The sequence below is a fragment of the Canis aureus genome, chromosome 14 (assembly GCF_053574225.1).
Source record: "Canis aureus isolate CA01 chromosome 14, VMU_Caureus_v.1.0, whole genome shotgun sequence".
In the NCBI taxonomy this organism is placed as follows: Eukaryota; Metazoa; Chordata; class Mammalia; order Carnivora; family Canidae; genus Canis; species Canis aureus.
This window is the reverse complement of record NC_135624.1, coordinates 31,722,256-31,745,132: the sequence shown is the minus strand read 5'-3', so window position 1 is coordinate 31,745,132 and position 22,877 is coordinate 31,722,256. Positions and strand designations below refer to the sequence as shown.

General features: G+C 36.7%; 1 protein-coding gene and 1 non-coding gene across 7 annotated transcripts in view; one reads left to right on the top strand and one right to left on the bottom strand.

Annotated features, from left to right (window-relative positions):
* EFR3A (EFR3 homolog A) overlaps positions 1-22,877 on the bottom strand; it is a 105,531-nt gene that overhangs the window by 10,220 nt on the left and 72,434 nt on the right. For 4 of the 6 annotated variants that reach the window (XM_077847274.1, XM_077847271.1, XM_077847272.1 and 1 more), the window contains 6 exons: positions 19,687-19,848; positions 18,931-19,062; positions 17,711-17,778; positions 16,658-16,785; positions 7,367-7,458; positions 2,450-2,498 (listed from right to left, as the gene is read on the bottom strand). In XM_077847274.1, the coding sequence (XP_077703400.1) occupies positions 2,450-2,498; positions 7,367-7,458; positions 16,658-16,785; positions 17,711-17,778; positions 18,931-19,062; positions 19,687-19,848 (631 nt within the window). Of the gene's footprint in view, positions 1-2,449; positions 2,499-3,477; positions 3,721-7,366; positions 7,459-16,657; positions 16,786-17,710; positions 17,779-18,930; positions 19,063-19,686; positions 19,849-22,877 lie in introns of all 6 variants that reach the window. The other 2 variants (XR_013351855.1, XR_013351856.1) reach the window with 2 other exon arrangements.
* LOC144283861 (U4 spliceosomal RNA) lies at positions 246-390 on the top strand. The gene has a single exon (XR_013352371.1). It is a non-coding gene; the product is annotated as a U4 spliceosomal RNA (small nuclear RNA).

Below are 22,877 nucleotides of genomic sequence, written 5' to 3'. Positions count from 1 at the left end.
CTTCTCCCTTGGCCTATGTCTCTGCCTCTCTCTCTGTGTCTCTGTGTGTCTCTCATGAATAAATAAATGAAATCTTTAAAAAAAATTAAAATTAAAAAAAATTAAACTTTCTATTTAAAAAAATCTTCCTAATAAACATTGTGTAACTGGTTATGGTTAAAATCTACTGGTCAATTTTACACTTTGAATAATCTTCATGCATGATTCTGTAACATCATGCAATGGTCATCTGAAATACTGATCCAAGCTTTGAGCAGTGGCAGTATCATAGCCAATGAGGTTTATCCGAGGTGTGATTATTGCTAATTGGAATACTGATCCAGTGATTTATGCAGGTTGTCTAAATGTAGACATGACTCATTACACAGTATTTTTAAAATCGTATTTGTTAGTTACCACCACTGATCTCATTAGAAGCATCTTTAAATACCTGGGTGCTGTCAAACTCATAGTGGTGAACAAAAGTTTTAAAATTTTAATTTTGTTCAAAGTGCTAATTTTATCATTAGAAGCAAAAACAGTGAGGATGGTTTGTTTTTTCCCTTAAAGTCACAGCTTCATTTCATTTATTTTCCAGAAAATGCCTACCAAATACCATAGGTTTTCTGTTAGTCTTTTCTTTTTCTTTTTGAACTAAAAACGGCGTTCCTTAAAAAATCAACTAGTTCAGGGGCACCTGGGTGGCTCAGTGGGTTAACCATCTGACTTTTCAACTCAGGTCATGAGATTAAGCCCTGTGTTGGGTTCCCTGCTTAGCAGGGAGTCTACCTGAGGTTCTCTCCCTGTTTGTCCCCCACCCCCCGGCTTCTATACACCTTTCTCTCTCTCTCTCTCAAATACATAAATCTTTAAAAAAAAGTCAACTAGTTCAGCTTACAAATCAAGGCAAAGAAGTGCTTTATGTGTATTTCCCAGAGATGTACCCATGGGTTGAGATTTAATAAAATAATTTATATTAATTAAGAACATATACAAATGAAATAAAATATCATTTAAAAATAAATATGTGTGTGTGGTGAAGAATATGACATGATGACTCTTGGTCTAGTGTGATACCACTGCCTCCTTCATTCATGTTAATTGATGCAGTATAAGGCTAATAGTATCTTAATGTTATGATGAAATTTTTTTGCTTGAAGGATCCCTTGAAAGAGCCACTATAGGCTATCCAGAGGTCCAAGACATACCGTGAGAACCACTGTCCTAGACTGTAGATTTCTTGACATGTTCTATCTTGTTGCTGTTATTTTTAAGTAGACTCCATGCCCAACATGGGGCTTGAACTCACAACCCTAATATTAAGAGTCATGTGCTTCTGAGGAGGGCTCTTGATGGATGAGCACTGGGTGTTATATGTTGGCAACTTGAATTTAAATTAAGACAAAGGGGGAACGAAAAAGAGTCATGAGCTCTACCAACTGAGCCAACTACGCACCCCACGACATGTCCTATTCATCTTCAAATATCTCAAAATATCCTGTACATTATATAAGGGTACTCAAAATTGCTTACTGAATTCAGTTAATTTTATTTTGGTAAATTTGATGTTGTATTACAAATTTTTTTTTAAATCCTCTAATGAATTAAGCTGAAAAAGATTAGATTTTCTTTTATGCATGATGTGTGCTAGAGCACTCTACTTTCCTTGATACTGATTTTCTTATTCTAACATCTCTGAAAAAAAAATGAGAGTCTATTTCCACTCTATATAGCTTTACCAATTAGAAATGAATTGAGGACAAGATATCACTAACCTAGTAGTAATTTATATTAGTACTTAATTGAAAGAACCATTTAAAAAATTTTAAAAACAGGCAAACCATGTAAAATTTATTTCCATAAGGGCCAAAGGAGAAAAAAAAAATCATTCTTTATGCAAAGTGAAAAGATTAGTCAATTAGATGTGGGTATGAAATCCGGCATCATCATTTACTAGCTACATGATCTCAGAAGAGTTTGTTCATTTCTCTGCTCCAATGTTCTCACTGATAAAACAGCAAGATGTAACATGGTCCTCTATTATGCCTATCTGCTAACAATCTCAGCCAGCTCCTTTCTCCTACCCCATTAGAAACACGCTTATAATTACATTACTTTGTGCCTATTAAAAGTTACTCTACTTAATTCACTTAGAATTATTCAGAATTTTCATCCTCCCATTTCCTACAAAAGGAAATATGCTGTTTCTCCTAAGTTCGTGCAGCCTGCATGTTGGCCACCAAGTAAGTGTGGCATAAAATACACTGACATGCTTTCACAATTCTAGGAAAGTCACTCTACAGAAAGAAAAAGAACCACCTATGATAAGACAGGGCAAGCATAAAAGTCTAAAAAACGTAGCTGAGTAAATCAATTACAGATCGATGCAGAAACACCATGCAGCTTCTGTTTATTTGACACTTCATAAGCGAGAAGCTAGCAAATCATTAGGAGAGTTAACAAAACTCACCAATTGCTTTCTTCAATGCTTCAAAGGTGATTTCTTCAGTGTTACTAACCTAGAGAAAAGTGATTTTAAGTAAAACAAAGAGTTAAGAAAGGTCAATATAAGTAACGGCTTCACCTGGTTACAAGTCATCTAAGAACTTTTGCAATTGTTTCTCTTCTTTGTGCTGGCTGGATTTGTGACTATATTCCCTAATATCAAAAACTCTCCATTTCTCCCTTGGTTTTAACAGTGGCCTGACTGCAGTGATTAATGCCAGGCTGGCAGCTTCCTGGAGGCAACCCAACCACCACTGCATTACAGACGTCCATCCCGTCATGGGTGTGCAACAAGATCTGAGTCCCCCTGACTGTACCAGGCTTCCCTAAGTGAACAGTGCTTGGAGATATTCAAGGCAGGGAAAATATGTAAACTAAGTACTCTACACCCTCTATTAATTTTGGTGCCATATACAGTTTACAAATTAAAAATAAACTGAAAACTTAAAATGGTTTAAAAGCAAGAATCCTCACTACTTAAAAAAAAATAAAAAAAAAAGGGGGGGGGATCCCTGGGTGGCTCAGCGGTTTAGCGCCTGCCTTCAGTCCAGGGCATGATCCTGGAGTCCCGGGATGGAGTCCCACATCAGGCTTCTGCATGGAGCCTGCTTCTCCCTCTGCCTGTGTCTCTGCCTTGCTCTCTCTCTCTCTGTGTCTCTCATGAATAAATAAATAAAATCTTAAAAAAAAAATAAAAATAAAAAAATTAAATAAAAAAAGAATCATCACTACTTTGATAAGCATTCAATGAGTATAGATAATCAACATCTTAATCATATTCTGGATCTTTGAAGGTCAACCACCAAGACCTATTTTCCAGAAACACCCTTTAATAAGAGGTTCTCCCCTTTCTTGCTTTGAGATATATAAAAGGCATGGAATCAACTGCTTTATGATAAAAAGTAATACTTTTTATGGCACCAGCACATTTTCAGGGGGAATAATATACCCAAGTTACTATAGTGTCTCTGAATAGAAGTTAAAAAATGATACCTGAGTACTTGCCTGGGCCTCTGGTCAGCCCTAATTTTAGCTCATGAGCTTCTTTTGCTAAGTCTAAGGCAGCAAGACTAACGAAAGCAAGACTTCATGCTTTTGCACCTTAGCTTCTCTGTAATGCAAAGGCTTTAGCTGGAAATCAAAGCAGCAAGAGTTCCACTACCTCAGTTTTTCTACTGAGGGTGCATATTTCTAGTTGAAGTCAGATTAAACTCGGGAATCTTCAGTTGCCTTGTTCTAGATATTTGGAGCAGATATACAGGATTAGGCTCTGGCTCATTAATTATTTGTACCTAGAAGCAATCTAGTACCTCAATGACAAAAACCCACTGTCGTTCGTATATGTGGTTAAGGAGTTTAGAGACTCCTGCAAAACAATTATATTACAGGGAAAAGGACACAGAAGAACCATGAGGCCAGCCTTCTTGTCACATGTTAAGTGTTAATTTATGACCCATTCCAATCTCAGGGAAGTGGAAAGTTAAAGTACTTTATTCCAAGAACTCTTCTCTACTGGTTCTTCTTTTCCCTAATTCGGATGATCACAATGCAGTCACTCTGTCCCTCTGCTTTTTTGTTTTTAACCTTCTTTCTCAGACTCCCTTTTTGAAACTTCTTCGCCATGCCCATCCCACTCTCAAACAAGCTACTGCTCTCCTGCCCCCTTCCTTATCTCCAGCCTGGCTACTGTGGGTCCTCCTTATCCAACCATAGATTATTAAAAGGATCTATAAGCTGGCTTCTCTAGCTCCAGTCTCCTCTTCCTGATTTCATTTGGCCACGCTTCTGAGACTCCTTTCATAAAATCATAGTGCTGCTAACAACACTGCCCAAATCTCGATGTTTCCCTAACTTCCTACCAAATCACACACAAGCCCTCAGGTGGGTGACAAAATTTTCTATAATTTGGCTTCCATCTCGTTTCCCCCTTTCCTTTTATGAATCCCATTTAAAAAGGAAAAAGGACCAACTGTTTAATGATTCATATTTTTCATACAGTGTAAATACAAGCCACCTTCTTTACTTGGTGCCCAAACAAACTACAGTCTGTTTGCCTCTCCAGAACACCAGTTGTATGTTCGGGAGAAATGGTGCAAAGATATCAGCCTCTAGGAGCTTCAACATTCCTTCGACTCTTGAGAACTTTTGCCTTACTCAACATGTGCAACTCTAACCTAGGCTGTACAACCCCCCTGAGCCTACATAAAATCTGCTGATTATATTTTTCCAATCAGACTAGTAGTTATGTTATTTTCACTGTATCTTACTAATTTTACAACACCTAGCACAGCAGTTTCTAATATTATGCTAGACTTGTTTCGTTAGCACACGTGCAAGTTTCTTTACTTGTATTTGGGAAAAGGCAGGGAGTACATATGTATAAAGACAAGATTCTATTTGTCCTAGAATAAATGACAATTCTTTTTAGCCAACTGGGACTTACTTTTGTACAAAGAAAAATTCCATATGCACTCAAAATGTAATTTTTATATCCTCCATCCATTCCCCCAAATAATCAAGCATTGACGATTACCTATTAGAAGAATCAAGTGGGGATTTCAGGTTTTACTCATATCCATTATGTGTATCAATCATGCCCATAATGCTGAGAGCACCAGAGATCAAAGAATCACGTCAATCGTGCTTTATGCTATTAGTAAAGCTGATAATCTTATCTGTGGAAGCAGAGGCATTTCTATCCATTTTAGCCATTTATCTTCTTGAATGTCTTAATTTAGGTATCTACCTATCCATCTCTTTCTGTATATATATGTCAACTTTTAGAAAATTCATGGAGTGATCATGGTGGGCTAAGGTTTGAATTGCAAATATCAGTACTGACAATACCTCAAGTGGACCAAGTATTTCAACAGACTACAGTAACAATTTGAGGTATATCTAGGGAAAATATTAGTTTGCTATGATCTCATCTAACAATCTGACTTTTTTTTTTTTTTTTTAAATTTAAGCTCTAAAAGCAGTGGATATTTGAGGACTAACTGGGATTATGCATATAAAATTTCAAATAATTTTGATCAAATACAAGAGGAATGTTTTCTTCAATGAACAATTTTCTCTTTGATTGTTAGCAAATATATTTATTCACAGTTTGATATTTTGTTATACCATTAACTGGTGAACACTTAACTGATGTGAATTTCTCCTGCCCATGCTATTAGTTGTAGCCTAGAAAGTAATGTTATATTGTCTTCTGTTTTTTGAACTATCATTACTAATATGCAATATCAGATTCCATAATGGTAACTGAGTTTGAAACTTCAATGTGCTCAAGTGACTCTTATAATAAACTGTACTTAATTTTTCAAATGCTTGGTAGGCAGCATATCTGACGTAGAACTTATAGCAAAGAGAAAACAGGGTCTTTGACAAGTTAAAAAATACATTAATGGACTTTTAATTGCAAAATGTCTGAGAATCTTTCTATAGTAAGTCTGTATACAAATGTTTTCTTCACTTCATTTTTCTCAAATTAGACTGACTTCTTTGCAATAACTTGAAGTGCTATATATATATATTTTTAAATAACAATGGTTGCCAAAAGAAGAATGGAGTACTACTCAATAATATTTACTGCACTCCTGATAAAGTGTGTAAGCTACGGCTTTAGATTAATTCCCCCCGACCCCCAAAAGAAAGAGCAAATTCATTATCATTAAAATACAAAGGTAGCACAATACCCTCCTGACTAGTAAAAAGTATATACATTAAAATGGCTTTCAACAGATGTATTTAGGGAGGATGATTTTTCTTGAGCTTTAAACTGGCAAGAAACTATACCCACCATACCTCAAAATGAACACTAACTGCCTCTTAAATGATCTTGACACTCTGCTGATAATTTCTTAGTGAAACTGACTGGTTCTATTTAGTAGGGAGTGGAACAGCAAAAAAGATGTAAACTAGATGGCTGGAGCCTGGCCACCAAAAAGCTATAATTCTTGAAGATTAATTGACAGGGATTGGCCGGGGGGGGGGGGGGGGGTGTGAGGTGGGCTGTGACAGCATGAATTCAGGCAAATTCCTTTCCCTTTTCTTAAATGGATAATCTGTTAACTATTTATACTGTACCATGAGAAGTCATGAAATACCTAGGTAGGTAAACAGCAGATAAATCCCCAAGGAAGAGGCTGACTTGACATGCTGGCATTTCAGCATTTTTACTCGACTATCAAAAAATTCTCTGGTTGATCCATGTGGAGTTTAGTCCTAGACAATGCTGGCTGGTTTTTCTTCCTAAAACTAGGGAGGGTACAGTTTTATGCTCTATTCAAACAGGAGGAGAGCATCAAATCTCTGACATTTCAAATAAGTCACAGTTCTTAAAGGGTATGTAGGGCACTGATACAGTATAGCCTACATTAAATTCATTATAGTTACTATCAGATGATAAAAAAAAAATATGCCCTCCCAGATGAGGCTTTGAAGCCTTCTATAAAGTATTTGCCTTCACATGAGATTGTACAATTTCCTTTATTCTCATAATTTGTTTCATAAATCTTTAAAAATAGGATTTGGAGAGCCTCCTAATTTATTAACAGGCCTTATTTCTTACTGATTAAAAAAAACTTAGTTGTTTCACACAGTTCCTTTTATTACACTAAGTTACAATGTAAAAACTAACAACCTCATAATACACGATATTAAGTTTATGTATCTTTACTGAGAGCCAACATGAGTTCAGTAAAATATGTAAGAAATAAGCTAAAAGCTAAATCAGATTAATATCTACTAATAGCACTGTTGATTTGGGGGATAATTTAGTTATATTTGTTCCTGTTTCAAACTATAGAGGGGGAAAAAATTCTTTTAAAGTAATATCTATCTCAAGAAAGTACCTTGCCATACACTTTCAGCGACTTACCACATCATCAGAAGGAATGCTGTTGGGTAAAATATCCACCTGAATGGATACAGTGTCCACAATACTTTTTCTTCTAGAAAGTCGATCTTCATCTAAAATCAAAATGTTAAAAATAAACAAATAAATAAATAAAATAATAAAGTCAAAAAGTTTTTTCCCCCATTACTGGATAGTTAGATATGGGACATCATCTATGAACTTCACCTATTTCAGATTTCAGAAAATTTCAGATTTCAGAAAATTTCAGAAAATTAAAAGTTTGTCCTCTTTTGCTCTAAACACATAAAGCACTGTGTTCTCAGACTTTTATATTTCATCAAATTAAAAATGTAAAATTGATGGGGTGAACTAGGTTATTAGTTTTACTTTCCAAAAAGGAGCATTCAGAACAGCAAAATTCCCTTCCCCCAATAGTTTAATAAAAACAACAACAACAACAACAAAAAGGCCAACACTGAAAGGAGGAATTATATAATCTAAATGGAATATATTTCATTTTTACTAAACACTCACAAATACTGCCCTGATTATCTCTCATTTCTCCCCCAAACAGTGAAAGGTGTGCACTAAGTGAAGGAACCCATATGTGCAAGTGTTTACCATGCACCAGACTGGACTGAAAGGATCTGATGCTTCAGTCAATAGCTCTTGCCCCACCCCCCTTTTCCAGCCACTCAATTCTACGGCTCCTGACCCTTCACTGAAGTCAACTACCTGTCTGGGAAAACTTGCTCTTCATTTGCTTTAGCTAATCTACTTTCTCTCCACTTCTGCAAACTTGCTCACTTGTCTGGTCTGCACCAACTGTTCTAATCCGTCACTACCTACCACTCTTAACCCCAGCAGTTATAATCCTGCCTTCAACCACTCTTCTGAAACAGGGTGTCTTCCTAACCAGTAAGTTCACCAGGTATTCCTTGGTTCATTTTGCGCTTAAGCATTTCATGGGCAATTGAATTTATTACAATCTCCATCCATACATTTTTTTTCTACTCCAATTTTCGCCTTTGTCGTTCAACAAACCTATTAGGTGATTAGACACCATGTTAGGTGTTAGGGACAGACTGCCGAATATAGTTCAAACCAGCATATAGTCTAACAGAGAAGACCCAAAATAAGCCAATAGCTACACAAATAATGAAGTACAATGGGGAAGCACTGGGTGCTAGGAGAACATCTAATAGTCATGGTTTCATTGGAAAATAGGAAGCCACTTTGTATATTCCAATATAAAGGATTAGAGGTTTATTCAACCATAGCCAGAACTAGGTAAGTATACTTTCTCTTCTGAGCTCCAGGTCAGTATTTCCAACTTTCTATTAGTAATTTTATTCGACAAGTTCTAAACCCAATTTTAACACCTCTAATAAATCATGTTTATTTCACACTGTCCTATATATTTTCAAGAGTGCCACCATTAAAATTCTGCATCTATCTCATGTCACTGCTCTCTCCCATTTACATTTCTTATAGTGATGTCTTCAAAGTAAACCATTTTTAGTCTTAATTATAATTTTAAAATACAGCCCACTGAGTAATGCAGTTTCCCAAGCTTTTGAAATTAGGTTTAGTACATGTCAGAGAAAAATGGAAGAGGCTGCTCACACTGTGGGCTCAGACTGCCCCAGGCCCCACCCAGCTCCTAGAGGGCTAAGGCAATCAATATCCAGACACACATAGAATGTTCCCAACAATAGCTGGGAAGCTTAGGTCCAGAGTCTGACAGTCACTTCATAATCTGGCAATACCCCACCATTCTAATCCTATTTTATACATACTGTGATGTTATTCTACAGAAAGAGTTAAGAATGAAGAACTACAAGAAGGCCAGCACAGATGAAGAAACAGGTTTCTCACTGACCACTCTTCAACTCCACGGGAGACTTCCATGGTAGTAATTAATGCTGGTGATCAAATATGGTAGTTCACCCTCTTCTAAGCAGAGAGTAGGACTGCAATTCCAGCTTCCCTGTGGTTTAGAGAGGCTATGTAACTAGTTCTGGCCAATAAAATACAAGCAGTATTGCAGAGAGCAGCTGCCCGATCAGGCTGGATTCTAGATATGGAGGCTATGAAGTTATGCAGTTAGTTTGAGCAAAAAATTTACTGCTTTATACCATTAAGAACCTATCATTGTTTGTTATCACGACTTAGCTTAGTCCAGGGTTTAACCTTGGCACTACTGACATTTTGTGCCAGATAATTCTTGTGGTGAGGGGTTGTCTGTGTAATGCAGGATGTTGAGCTTCTACCCACTAGAAGCCAGTAGGGCTACCCCTACCTCTCCTGGCCCCACAGTGATGATAACTAAAAATGTCTCTAGGATTCACAAATGTTTATTTGGCATGGGCAAAATCACCCTCAGATAAGAATCACTGACCTAATCCATCCTGACACTGATAACAGCCTCACTGCTCTTTTTTTTTTTTTTTTTTGAGTGAAATGTTTACACTTATATTGAAATATGCACTAAAACGGAATGAGTTCTACTAGTCAATGAACCTTCACCAAAGCAGAATCACAAACTTCTGTTGGGGAGGTCCAGTCAGCTCGCAGCAGTGATCCCCAAGCAGGAACACAAGGAGAAGCCTGGGAGATCCTACTCCAAAAAGCCTCCTTTCAAGAGACACCTACTCACTTCTCCTACATGCACCCACACAGATTTAGGAGCATGGACATGCTCCTCATTTTCATATATTTTTAGTTTCTTTTTCACTGCAATAAATATAAAATTGGCAATGTTCATATACCACAGCACAGACAATATCACCTCATTCCGTCAAGGTACCTACTTCTCGGTGAATTAAAAAGTCATCCTGAGGTCTCTGGTCAGATCTTACCAACAGTAACTTCAACTGCTTCCTGATTTATCCAGTGTTCAAGTAAAAGGTGCTTTTTTCCCTTCTCTGAGCACGCTTTGGCCTCTCTGCCTCCCATGTTTTTCTACAAACGGAATCCCCTACTGGAGATCCTTCATTACCTGCCTTCCTGACATCCTCCCACTATACGATACATATTCTCATATCTTTCAAGGCCTAGATGAACATTACATCACTTCCTTAAAATCTCAAATATTACTCCAGTTATTTCTACTTATCCCTCTTTCTTTTGGCTACACAAATCTATTATGAGTTGATTGATTCTTCTTCTACCACCCTTCCATCATTACTGCCAGGGCTTGTACTAGGATATGTAAATGAATGCCTCATTGGGCAAATACAGTAGAAATCCAGTGGCAGACTCTCTGGTTTGGATCACCATGCAGGATTCACTCGGGTTCTACTGGAAGAGGGCTGGAGGTACGGATGAATGAATACATAGTCAACTGTGACACAGTATCCAGATGGTTCTGCTATGGTTTTCTGACTGAAAATACTCTATCTCTTGCTTGTGGTTAGTACTAGGACCTGGACACTGTATTCTTTGTTTTAATCTCATGATCATTTACTTTGATATAAATTACCAAACATAATGGCATCAATGGAAACTGCTACAAAGTAGTATGTGGTCATTACTGCTGACTTGCTTTTACCCTCTCAGCTGGTCAACTGTCGAGGTCTCACCAGAATTCAAAATAAGGAATTTGTTTCTCGCAAAGAACCCCATAAAAGGATTTCTAGGTTAACATACAAAGGCTGATGGGTAGCACAGAAAAGTCAGCTTTAAGTCTAGGATAAAAATAAAAGGGGACGAGAGGCAGGAGGGCAGGGAAAGGATCACTGGGTGGCAAAAATCAATGTGAACATAGTTCAGAGGGTGCATATGTAAGATTAACATTTTTTAAAGGGAAGAAAATAAAATGTAATGGGAAACTCTAACGTTATATTCTCAGAACTTTTTTCTTTTGACCTATACAATCACCTGCTTACAGGTGACTGCAGAAAAGCCCAGGTACCACTGTAATCAAATATCATGTATGTTTACACGAAAGTAAGGTTTCTAAAATGGAGCTTACAAAGATAATGCCCCTGGTCCTCACGGGCTGCCTTGTCTGTTCTTGACCTGTTTTTCCAAGCCTACTGAAATGCAGCCTCACCATAGCCTCCGTGGACTACACCCATCCTGCTGGCTCTTAAGAGTTGCCCTGTCACCATCTCAGTGTCTGATATTTACACCCTCTGGGGAGACTCCTGTTTCCTGTCAAGACTGGCTGGGGTAAATCCCAGACACTGCTTGCTGTGACTTCACCCCTTTCCTATCCCTCCTCCTGCTCCACTTCCTGTATCTGCTATTCACACTGGTGACCATCTCCTCTTCTCGTTGTTTCAAACTAGAACTTGTAGTTTTGAAGCAATTCTTAGAAAGAGCTATGCCTAACTTCCTTCAGTGATATTCTGCTGCCACTTGGTGTATCTATACTTGATGTACATAAGTGCACTGCTAAGGAACAGAGGAAACTGTGTGAATACAAGTATGGCGCAGAACTACATTAAATTGTTCTCAACAGAATTTTCCATGGCTACATAAAAAAATGAGATACAGGAACTGACCTCACTGTATTTAATAAATCAGAAATACAATTAGGGCTGCTAAACCACTCAGATTCAATTAAAAATCTAACTAGGGTAAAATGAAATTTCACAAGTAATTTATCTACACAGAATTCAAAATGCCATGATTTAATGCTAACACTACTCAGATATAATTTTTTGGTTCTGTAGAAAAACTAAAAATTCTATCTAGAGCTCATGAATATTTACAGAAAAAAAAACCAAAATTACTGTCATCATGGAATAAAAAGTCAATGTAATACAAAAGACAATTGCTTTTACTTAAAACAAAATTTAAAACAAAACCTTTACCAGGAGAGATGAATATATACATGAAAATACTTTTATAGGAAGATACTGGTTAGTAAATAATGGAGGTTTTGGTAAAGTAGACGTATTCTTGTATTAATTTGTCCTATTTTAACCTATAGATTAAATTCAGAATTCAGAATGCCAACTGAAAGATGAATAAATTACTCCTCTTAATATGCAGTATTTTTTCAAAAGTACTTTAAAAATACAAATAAAAAATACAAAGGTATTTTCATGTATCTATCCAATTTAAGCCAAAAGGCTTAGTTACAGTCCCTGCTTCACAGATCAGAGTAGTCGACAAGCCACAGAGCTAAGGTAGAGCCATGCCAGTCTATTCTCTCTTCTCTCCACTCTGAGAAATCATCCTTTCTGCATGCTTCTGTAAATATCCCCTATACTGCTAATTTCATAATTCTCATTGTAACCTCCCAACTCCCGCACAAAACCCATCCCTGGCTCTTAACTGCTTACAGGGCCCCCTATTTGGTTGCTCACTAGTCAAAGATACTCAACAAGAGACAGATCCCCTAAACTAGCCACTTTTTCCTATTCATTTGTGTTAATAAAACTCCATCCTTCTTCTATCATCCAAGATCTAAAACATTTGACAATTAGATCTGAAATGTGTATCTTTTTCTTCACTTAAACCGAGTCATAGCACCCAACTCTCCAAATAATAAAGCAAATGAAGCAGAAAATACTCTCTGCCTTCACCCGTAGTGGTAGGCCATCATTCCAAAGAGCCACAACAGAAACCCAGACAAATCTTTGATTTTCTCATGATCCCCTCAGACCAATCACATGCTTATAAATTCTTTCTTGTGTTTCTAGAATTCACCCACTTCTCTGTATTCTCACTTGGTGCAGGCCAGGGTCATCTCTCCTGGAGATTATTGAAGAGCATTCTAAATGGGTGACCTGTCTGCAATCTGCTAAACTACCACCAGAGTAATACTTGTACAATGCCTAACCCTGTTTAAAATCACTCCATGACTCCCCACTGCTTGCACAATAGTGCAAACTATTCAACCTGCTTTTATAATTCCCAACCCTACTTTTCCAGTTCAGTACAAGTAGACTAATTTCCTACTAATTCCCTGAAGAATCATGTTCTTGCCTACGTCCATTCTTTCACACATGATGTCACTTCTGCAGGAAACACTTGCCTAATGCCTATTTCAGGCTCAGCCTCGGAATTGTTCCCTTTGAAAGACATCTCTGGCTCACCAAACCTAGACCAAATGCTGTCATAGCTGCCTCCTGGGAACTTCTCTGATTATAGCCCTAAAGGTATGCTTTAACTGTCCAGTTATTTATCCTGTTCGAGATAAACTGTATAATGGGTTTGCTTCTTTCCTAATATCTGGAATAAAACTGGTAAAATGCCATCTTGGGGGAACTGAGAAAATAGTCACTCAAATAATCTTCTGTGTTCTGTGGTCTCAATGAGGAACCCGGTTGAGAAAGACTATCATCAGTTCTGTCAAAGTAGAGACTTCTACCTATCCTGTTCATTCTTATTTCTGTCTGTATAGAAGCTGGAACTGTAAATACTCATAAATACTTCATTATACGAGTTTACTACAGCCACTGGCACCTCTGACTGACCTAGCTGAGGGTTATTACTGTACCCCTTCATGGAGGAGTATTTAGCACATTCCTAGACATACACTACTCACTCAAGTTCTGGGTTGATTTGGGATAAAAGAAAAATGCTATAGCCACCTAACATTTATGGACCACTTATTATATATCAATCACCAACAGTTCAATAAACTTTACGTAGACCATTCTTCTTTCTTTAGAACCAATTACCACTATATTCAACCATGTGTCTGCCTTCTCCACCAGATTTTAATCCGTAACATCTTTCCACCCTGAAAAACCACAACAATGTTTGGCATATAGTATAGGCACTCAGTCAAGGTTTGTGGAATACATGAAAAAAAAAATATTATCAGTAGGGATGACTGAACAATCTTTTTTTTTTTTTTTAATTTTATTTATTTATGATAGTCACACAGAGAGAGAGAGAGAGAGAGAGAGGCAGAGACATAGGCAGAGGGAGAAGCAGGCTCCATGTACCAGGAGCCTGACGTGGGATTCGATCCCAGGTCTCCAGGATCACGCCCTGGGCCAAAGGCAGGCGCCAAACCGCTGCGCCACCCAGGGATCCCTGAACAATCTTTATGTACATAAAAGAGCAGTGTTACCTATTCAAATTATTTAATTTCCACTTCATTATTCTCATTTGCAAACAAAGATAATGCTACCTTCTTCACCAAACTATTTTAAGGATTAAATGAGAAAATGAATGTAAGTACTTATCTCAGTGACTGGCACAGAGTCAGTGCATACTAAATGGCTGCTAATATTTTAATAATGACAAGTATATGCATGATATACAACAAACCAAATACGTTTTGCTTTTTCTTTTGATATATCCTTAAATCCCGTATTTTTTTAAATGACTATCTGATGGTTACACAGCAAAAGGAAATTTTAATAACCAATTGATTATACTATAAAGTATCACTGCATCTTTGGACTCTTTAATTTTTTTTTTAATATTTTATTTATTCATGAGACACAGAGAGAGAGAGAGAGAGACAGAGAGGCAGAGACACAGGCAGAGGGAGAAGCAGGCTCCATGCAGGGAGCCCGACACGGGACTTGATCTGAGTCGCCAGGATCACACCCTGGCCAAAGGTGGCGCTAAACCACTGAGCCACCTGGGCTGCCCCCCCTTGGACTCTTTCTGCATTAAGCAGGATGGATATGCCACAGACTGGTTGTAAACTACCGAAATTTTTATAAATCAGAAAAATCTAAAAGAAAAAGAAAAAGAAAAATCTTATTCAGGGATGCCTGAATGGCTCAGTGGTTGAGCAGCTGCCTTTGGCTCAAGGCGTGATCCTGGGGTTTGGGGATCAGGTCCCACATCAGGCTACCTGCAGGGAGTCTGCTTCTCCCTCTGCCTATGTGTCTGCTTCTCTCTCTCTCTCTAGTCTCTCATGAATAAATAAAACCTTTAAAAAGAAAAAAGTCTTACTCATAGTGAGGGATTTCTATGCAGTTATATAATTAAATATATACTGAAATATTCAGAATTCTTCCAGTCAATGATAAAGAGGCATTAAGAATGGGAATACCATTCTCCATTAAAGGGAGAGCACACCATCTGTTACAAAAATAAAAAGTACCATAATTTTCATTAAAAATTGTTACTTGTTAAGGGTCCAATCTGTTAAAGAGTTAAAGGAACAGGGTAAAAGGAAACAAGGGTGAAAATACACTATGGCTACTGGGAAGGTAAAGGGAACTAATCACTGAACTTATAACTACATAAAATATATGGGCTACTGGCTCCATTTCTAAAAGGCAAATTTTATTAAGCTATTTTCCTAGAGGACAGGTGAGGGAAGGGCATGTCAAACTGACACTTGGATTTATTTACCTTTGTGCTTGTGCCTGGGTTTATGAGGCTTTTTGCCTGAAGGAAAGAGAGCTAAATCCAAATTATAAGAATGAAATATTTTTAAGGTTTTTTTTTAAAAAAAAAGTTTTAAATTACAAATTGTACTACTGTTTTGTTCTTAGCACTTTAAGTCCCCAAGGAACTCATGAGGTATAGAATCTTTCATATAATAGAATGTCAAATAAAATGCAAAAGCATCCATTAATGTCTCAGGGGATTATCAACTATCATTGTAATAAACATGTATGTTTTAAATACACGTTATAAAAAAAGCTATTTACAAAGGTTGTGCTATTTTTAGTGACTAATCCAGAAAACTACCTAACTCAAATCAAACAGTTCCCATATAGAACAGAGAGGTCCCCAAAGCAAGAACTAGGTTTTCTACCAAATTTAATACTTATAATACTAATACTTGACCATCAAATGACAATGAAGACATAGGACAGAGATACTCCGATTTTAGTTGTTAACAATGAATGCAAGACACCATGCAGTTTTGCCTTAAAAACAACAGAATTATTTGAGGCAATGAAAAGAAAGGAAAGAAATACATGGTGCACAGAGGAGAACGTATTCTTAACTTAAAAGGTCTGCAGGCCTTTTACAGATTACACAGTACTCTTTCAAGACAGGAGCTACCTGACTCATTCAGCACAGCAGTCACAAAATCATTAAACAATTTACACACGTTTCCATAAGGCAAACACAATACAGGTTAATGAAGAAAGATTTCCATGGGCTTCTCTGTTTGAAGTACAAGAATATATTAAGTATAAAACTATCACTTAAGGAAGGACTCAATTTGTTCATGATAAAATTGTATGTATTTAAAGTGATTTACTAAAGGTTTTTCAGGGCAAAATTTTAAAGTGAAAAAGCTCTTAAGCAATTGATAAACTGTGGTCAAGTAAGCATAAACAATGAATCTTCATTGCTAACTGGGTTAATGGGAAAATTCCCAAAATATAATCACCAGAGTTAGAGTTCCAATTACCCTCCTCTTACCTGTTACTTGTGGTACATATGGTACTGACAATCTCTCAACACTATAGCCGCTTCCACCTAGTGATTCTGCAATCTTGTTGGCCAAAAAGTATAAATTTTTGTCATGCTTCTCTAAAGATTTTGGAAGCCTGTCAGGTTGATCAAAACAAAAGTCATTCAGTATTATTTAAATCACTGAGCAAAAATAAGTTAACACAAGCATGCTAGATCAAAGCCTAAATATAAATATAAACACATCTTAAAACTGTAATTAGTAACAGAAAAATCAGCGTATTTTTGGTGACCAATCTGACTATAAAAACACATGGTACGGGTCCCATATGTTAAGCATTCTGCTGTGATTTCTTCTCCAGTAACATTCCAATGGAGAAGTCAATCTTAATTATTCTGTGGGCATTCACACATTAAATGATGAAGAGGACTAAATTCAGCTTTAACCTTCATGCTAATTAAAACTGAGACAAGAAAATCAAACTGCAGTTCAGTGATTGCTAATGAGACACATATCAGCCAGTGAAGTGACAGGAAGCACCTGACCAATCACATAAAGATCTACTTTCTTCTCAATCCATCTGATACTATCTTATGCTGATGCTCTCAATACTACACTGCTTTTACAGTCCCAAGATCTGAATAAAGTATTGTTCACATATATGTTCTTATTTGAAGAGCAAAGTAGAATGTAGGGTATAATACAGATTTTCCTTAGTATATTCTCTGTCCCACAATTTTGAGTACTGCTAGCTATTATTGAAAGTCTTCAAGAGGATATTATATTCTCTTAAAGAAATGCTTATTTATATATGAGAACATGCTACATTTAAGAATTATATCTCCATACTAAAAAAAGATAAATTTTTTCATCAAAGATCAATTCTGTGTGTGGATGAGTCTACACAAGAACTTTTATAGCAAAGAAAGAAGTCAGATACATTAAATGACAGAAATACTTAATATATGAAAATAATCTAACAACAGTTTACTCCTTTATAATCATCACTGATGGTTTCTCAAGTCAGTGTTCCTTCCTTAAAATGTAAAGCATTAACATACATGCACTTATCTCTGAAAATATGCTCTGGTAGAAAATAAGGGGCTTCCATAGTTCGAATCTCAATGACCTGAAACATATCCAAAAAAACAAAACAAAACAAATCAATAACCTTATTCCTTAGGACCTGGCTCTGAAAATTTGGAAAACCAAAAACGGAGAAATTAAACATTTTTAAAAATACCAGCACTTTATTTTGGAATTTAAGCTATGTTTAGAGCCCATATGCAGAGTTCATTTTATTTACACATTTATTATTTTAAAAATTCAGAAGGTAACAAAATTGTGACAATAAAATAGTACATATAGTAAAAAACAATGATGTGTTATATTTGATTGAACCTACTACCAAAGGATAAAGAACATGTAATTTTCTTGAGTGCCACTATGCTGGAAAGTCCTTGGCAGAGTCAAAGGCCATTGATACCCTTACCCTCTGGAGCCACCTTCTGCAGTGCATGTGTGAGATCTCAAGGCACTTCTGAGGTGGGACTCCAACTCACTGTGAGCAACCAGAGGGGGCACTCTGCTTCTGTAATATGTGTATCTCCAAGGGCAGCTGTCAAATGAACAAATGAGTTTTTTTTCTTAGAATGCACTAAAGCCTCCATTTTACCATGGACTGGGAGATGTGCTTCCAATTTCAGAAAAATGAGGCTCTCCTTGACTAGTATCCTTAAACAACAAAGATCAAGTGGACTTTCTCTGTCACATAAATTAGGAACTCTGAAATGCATATTAAATTGTGCAGGTAGCCATTTCATGAGTTACTGCTGAAAAACTGCACGAGACAAATTTCTAATAAAATGTTTTCTTCAATAATTCAACCTTTGAGATTTGGCTTGAGTAGACTGGTTTAAAACAGTGACTAAAATAGTATAAAACAATATAACTAGAAATGATATAGATACTAAGATTCATGATGGCTTAAAAGGAAAACAATTATGTAAGAATGTACATGACATTCTAGAAGAAAACCACGCATTCTACTTGACCACTATCCAAAAAAATTTTAATAAAGCAGCAGGCCTCAAAGAAAATATAAACACTAGCTGTAGTTTTAGTTTCAATTAAGCCACTACTGAAAAGGTGATGCATACTTTTATAGCATTACCTTTATAATTTGATATATAATCATCAAAATTAACAATAATCAGCAGTGGAAGAAAATCAGCCATTTTTATATAAAAATCAAGATGAAGGACCTTTCCAAACATCTTACCTTGCTAACATGCTGGCAAAATGCAGGGACAGCTATCATCTGACTCACAAAGTTGAGGTATGCCGCAACCAGTGCCATGATCCCACAGCGATGGAACATGGGCAAATTATCCTCATTGATAATCGCACTATCCTTTAATAAAAAACAAACGCAGCTAACAGATCAAGGTCTTATGCTCCATTAGTGTTTTCTCTATAGTTATACAGAAAAAAATGCAGGTTGTTTGGAGTGCTAATAAAAATGTTACCTTTTAAGAAGTTATTTTTTAGAGAATTCTGGAAGGAGAATAAATGCCCATTTACAGGAGAGTTCAATCTCTCAAATTGCTTTCTTAGGAGTCTTCCAGGGGGTGGAGGAGGGGTACACAAATACACACATATATCTTACATTAAAATATATATTCGACACATATTCCTATTGCACGCTGTCCTTTACACACTCCAGTGAGACAGCTACATAAGTAATGCCTGTGTAATGACTTCTTCCCCACTAGACTGAGAGTATGGGCAGAGGGGCCATGATGCCTCCTCTTCACAGTATTCCCAAGGCTCTGAGCAAATCTGGCACACAGCTGATGTTCATTCAATCTTTGTTAAAAGAATGCATATGAGCACAACCTGGAGAATTATCAATTTAAAACTACACACCTCCTTTTAAAATTCATGTCCTTGGATTTAGGCAACACCACTTTAAAGATGGTGTCTTGTTCATAGAAAAAAAAATTTTTTTCTTCATTGTAAGAGTATGAAAGCATACCTGTAAAGCAATGGCCAATCGAATGAGATCAATAACTACTTCTTCATTGGCTAATTCAATAGTTATAAGAGCAAGAGAAGTATAAAGTAGCTCATAGTTTTTCTGAACATTGTCCTCCTCTTTACAGCCCAAATATATGTGCCGATAGAGCTGCTGCCCATTCTGAAAAGGGAAGTGACAGAGGAAAAAGATAATTTCGCTTAAAAGTACTATAGATTTCATAGGCACATAACAAAGTAGTTCTTATTACAGGACTTAACATGGAAGAGAAACTTAAGCTAATTAATCAGATGGTCAAATTGTATTACAATTATCAACATCAACAAATATGCTAATATACAACTATAAACTAAGGTAAGAGTTGAAGCATGAACCAGAAATTAAAATAGCAACTAAGAAAGAGTTCCAGTGTAAACAATGAAATGCTTTTAGAGCTAATTTGAAAAGATAAAAGCAAATTATAGACTGATTCGGGAAAAGGCTGAAAGGGCTGCCAGAGTTATGGGAAATACTTCTGCAATACAGCCTAGGCAATGATTAAAAAAATAATAAATTTGGCTAAGGAGAAAAGTACTTAACACTTTCTTGCCTTTGGAGGCAATCTCCTATGAGGTGGGTTAGGAGCTGTCCAAGGAAGAGCATCTGCAGGTTCTGCTACACTTTGGTGTGGAGTGTGTAAGTGTATACACTTATTAGTGTATTAGTGTATAAGCCTAAAGCCTTATACAAGGGAGAGGTTACAGAAACATTCCAGGGACTGCAAAAGGTTTCCCCCTAAACCAAACTAATCTAAATATGCTAATACAGAACAGAAAATTTTTTCCTATCTTAAAGCATTCCTAGGTAGGTCCAACTGCTAAATGAGAGCTAACAGAAATAAGAGTGTGCTCCCCACGTAAAGTCACTATGACTTTCTGTGGTTAATTACTATGTGGTAATTAACTCAACTTGCTGCATTGGTTCTCAACACTAATTGTAAGCTACAATCACTGAGAAATTGGAATGACCACCATGCTTCTACCCTCGCCACTGTCCCCAATATGATTTAGCTGGTTAGCAGTGAAGCCCAGGTATTTTTAAAGCACAAATATCCCTAGGTGATTCTAATATGCAGACTATTCACTCATAAGTGGAGTGACTTTAGCTTAACACTTAAAGTCCATAAGTGGACTTTAGCTTAACACTCCAGCCCGTTTCTCAGCAGGTTCATCTGATGTTCACTTTAAAGAAAGCGAACTAAACAAGACCAACAGTCTTCTGAATCCAGGGTCTGCTTCTTTCAAATAGTTCTATACTTGGGTCTGTAACAATGGTCTATGTATTGGGCCCTCTCCAACCCTATGCTTGAATCCTGGGATTCCGAAATAATAACATTAAAGCTTGCACATAGGAGAGTTTAGATGTTAGGTTCCTTTAATTCAAGTAGATTTTGTACCTGTTACCTACCCATCGTATTAGCATTACCGAATACCTAGTTATTAGATAACATTAAAATCTAACATTATGTACTAAATTAATAGTGTAAATCAGTGTGATGACTTCACAAGGTGGTTTGACATTGTCCAATAAATCTGAAGAACCTGGGACACTTGGATGGCTTAGCGGCTGGGTGTCTGCCTTTGGCTCAGGGCCTGATCCCAGATTCACGGGATCGAGTGCCACATTGGGCTCCTTGCACAGTGCCTGCTTCTCCTCCCTCTGCCTGTGTCTCTGCCTCTCTTTCTGTGTCTCTCATGAGTGGATAAATAAAATCTTAAAAAAAAAAAAATCTGAAGAACCTATTATTCAACAAAGCCTCTCCTATAGGCCTTAGAGAAACAAGAGTTACATGTGGTATACTACATGGACAAGAACATTCATAGCAGCCCTTTCTGTAACAACCCCAAACCAGAAACAATTCAAATGTCCTCAGCAGGAAAACAGATAACTTGTGGTATATTCGTGTTATGCAATACTATACAGCTACACAGATGAATGAATTTTACTAAAATAGAGCTAAATGAAAGAAAACATAAAAGAATATGCATCATATGGTTCCTTTCACACAAAATGCAAAAAAACTAACAAAGCTACACTGTATTGTTTAGGAATCTATAGGTGGACAATTAGGTGGCAAACTGTAAAGAAAACAAAGCAAGGAGTCTATTTTCATAAAAGAACAGGGTTTACTATCTGCTGTGAAAGACATGGAGCAGTGGACAAGCCGGGCATGTGGAGGCCTACACTGTTGGTTCACTTCAGAATAATTAAATAATGCCCATACACTTTGTATTTCATAACAACTGGTACTTTTTTTGCAAAGTAATTCCCTGAATTGCTCTTTCAGCTGGTTAACAAGAACCCTTTCACATGGTGAATTCTGTTAGGATCACAACTTTCAGAGAGTAGCCCTGCCATATGAGACACCAGATACTGAGTAGCAACAGCTTTTCCTTGTACCTAGAAGTACAGTTCATTAGGAAGTAAGAGGTAAAGGAGCACCTCCCAGTGTAAACTGTAAGGGCTTCCTGCCCCAGGCCAGTTTTTCAAACACAGACCCAATGCCTAATATGTCCCTAAAACATTCTGATGGAGTGGTTTTAGGCTGGGTAGTAATATCCAAAGGGCAGTCCATCATCCCCCGACTACAGAACTCCAATTTTTTTTTCTTTAGGTCTTTGTTGAAATTTCCATAAGGTGCCAGTTAAAGTTGCCTAAGAAAACCAAACAGCATTTTGACTGACAGGATAAATTGGAAGGTAAATGAAAAAGGGTGTCCAACAGTAAAAATAAAATTTGATTTAAAAAAATGAACAGATTGCACCAAAAGAAAAATATACTAAAAAGAAGTGTTATATACCAACAGTAACAAATGCTTAACCAGTTATTTTAAATTATAAAATCGAAGGATAACTAATTCAGGGAACAACTTCAAAATTTCAAGTCTAATCTTTTGGTTCAACTGGAACCTTTCAAAATTAGTTGGCTAGCAAATTAAGGAAAAAGAAGGATTATTTCTATCACTGTCATACCAGATAAAATAAAATGAATATAGTCCCCAAATTCTCCTTAATGTCATTATATAAAGTCAAAGCCTAAATGTTAGTGAGTTTTCAAAATCCATTCTATTACTCATGATTAAAAGTTCTTCCGTTATGAGAAACAACTTCTTTCATTAACTGGATAAATAAGGAAATATTGAAAAAGCAGAA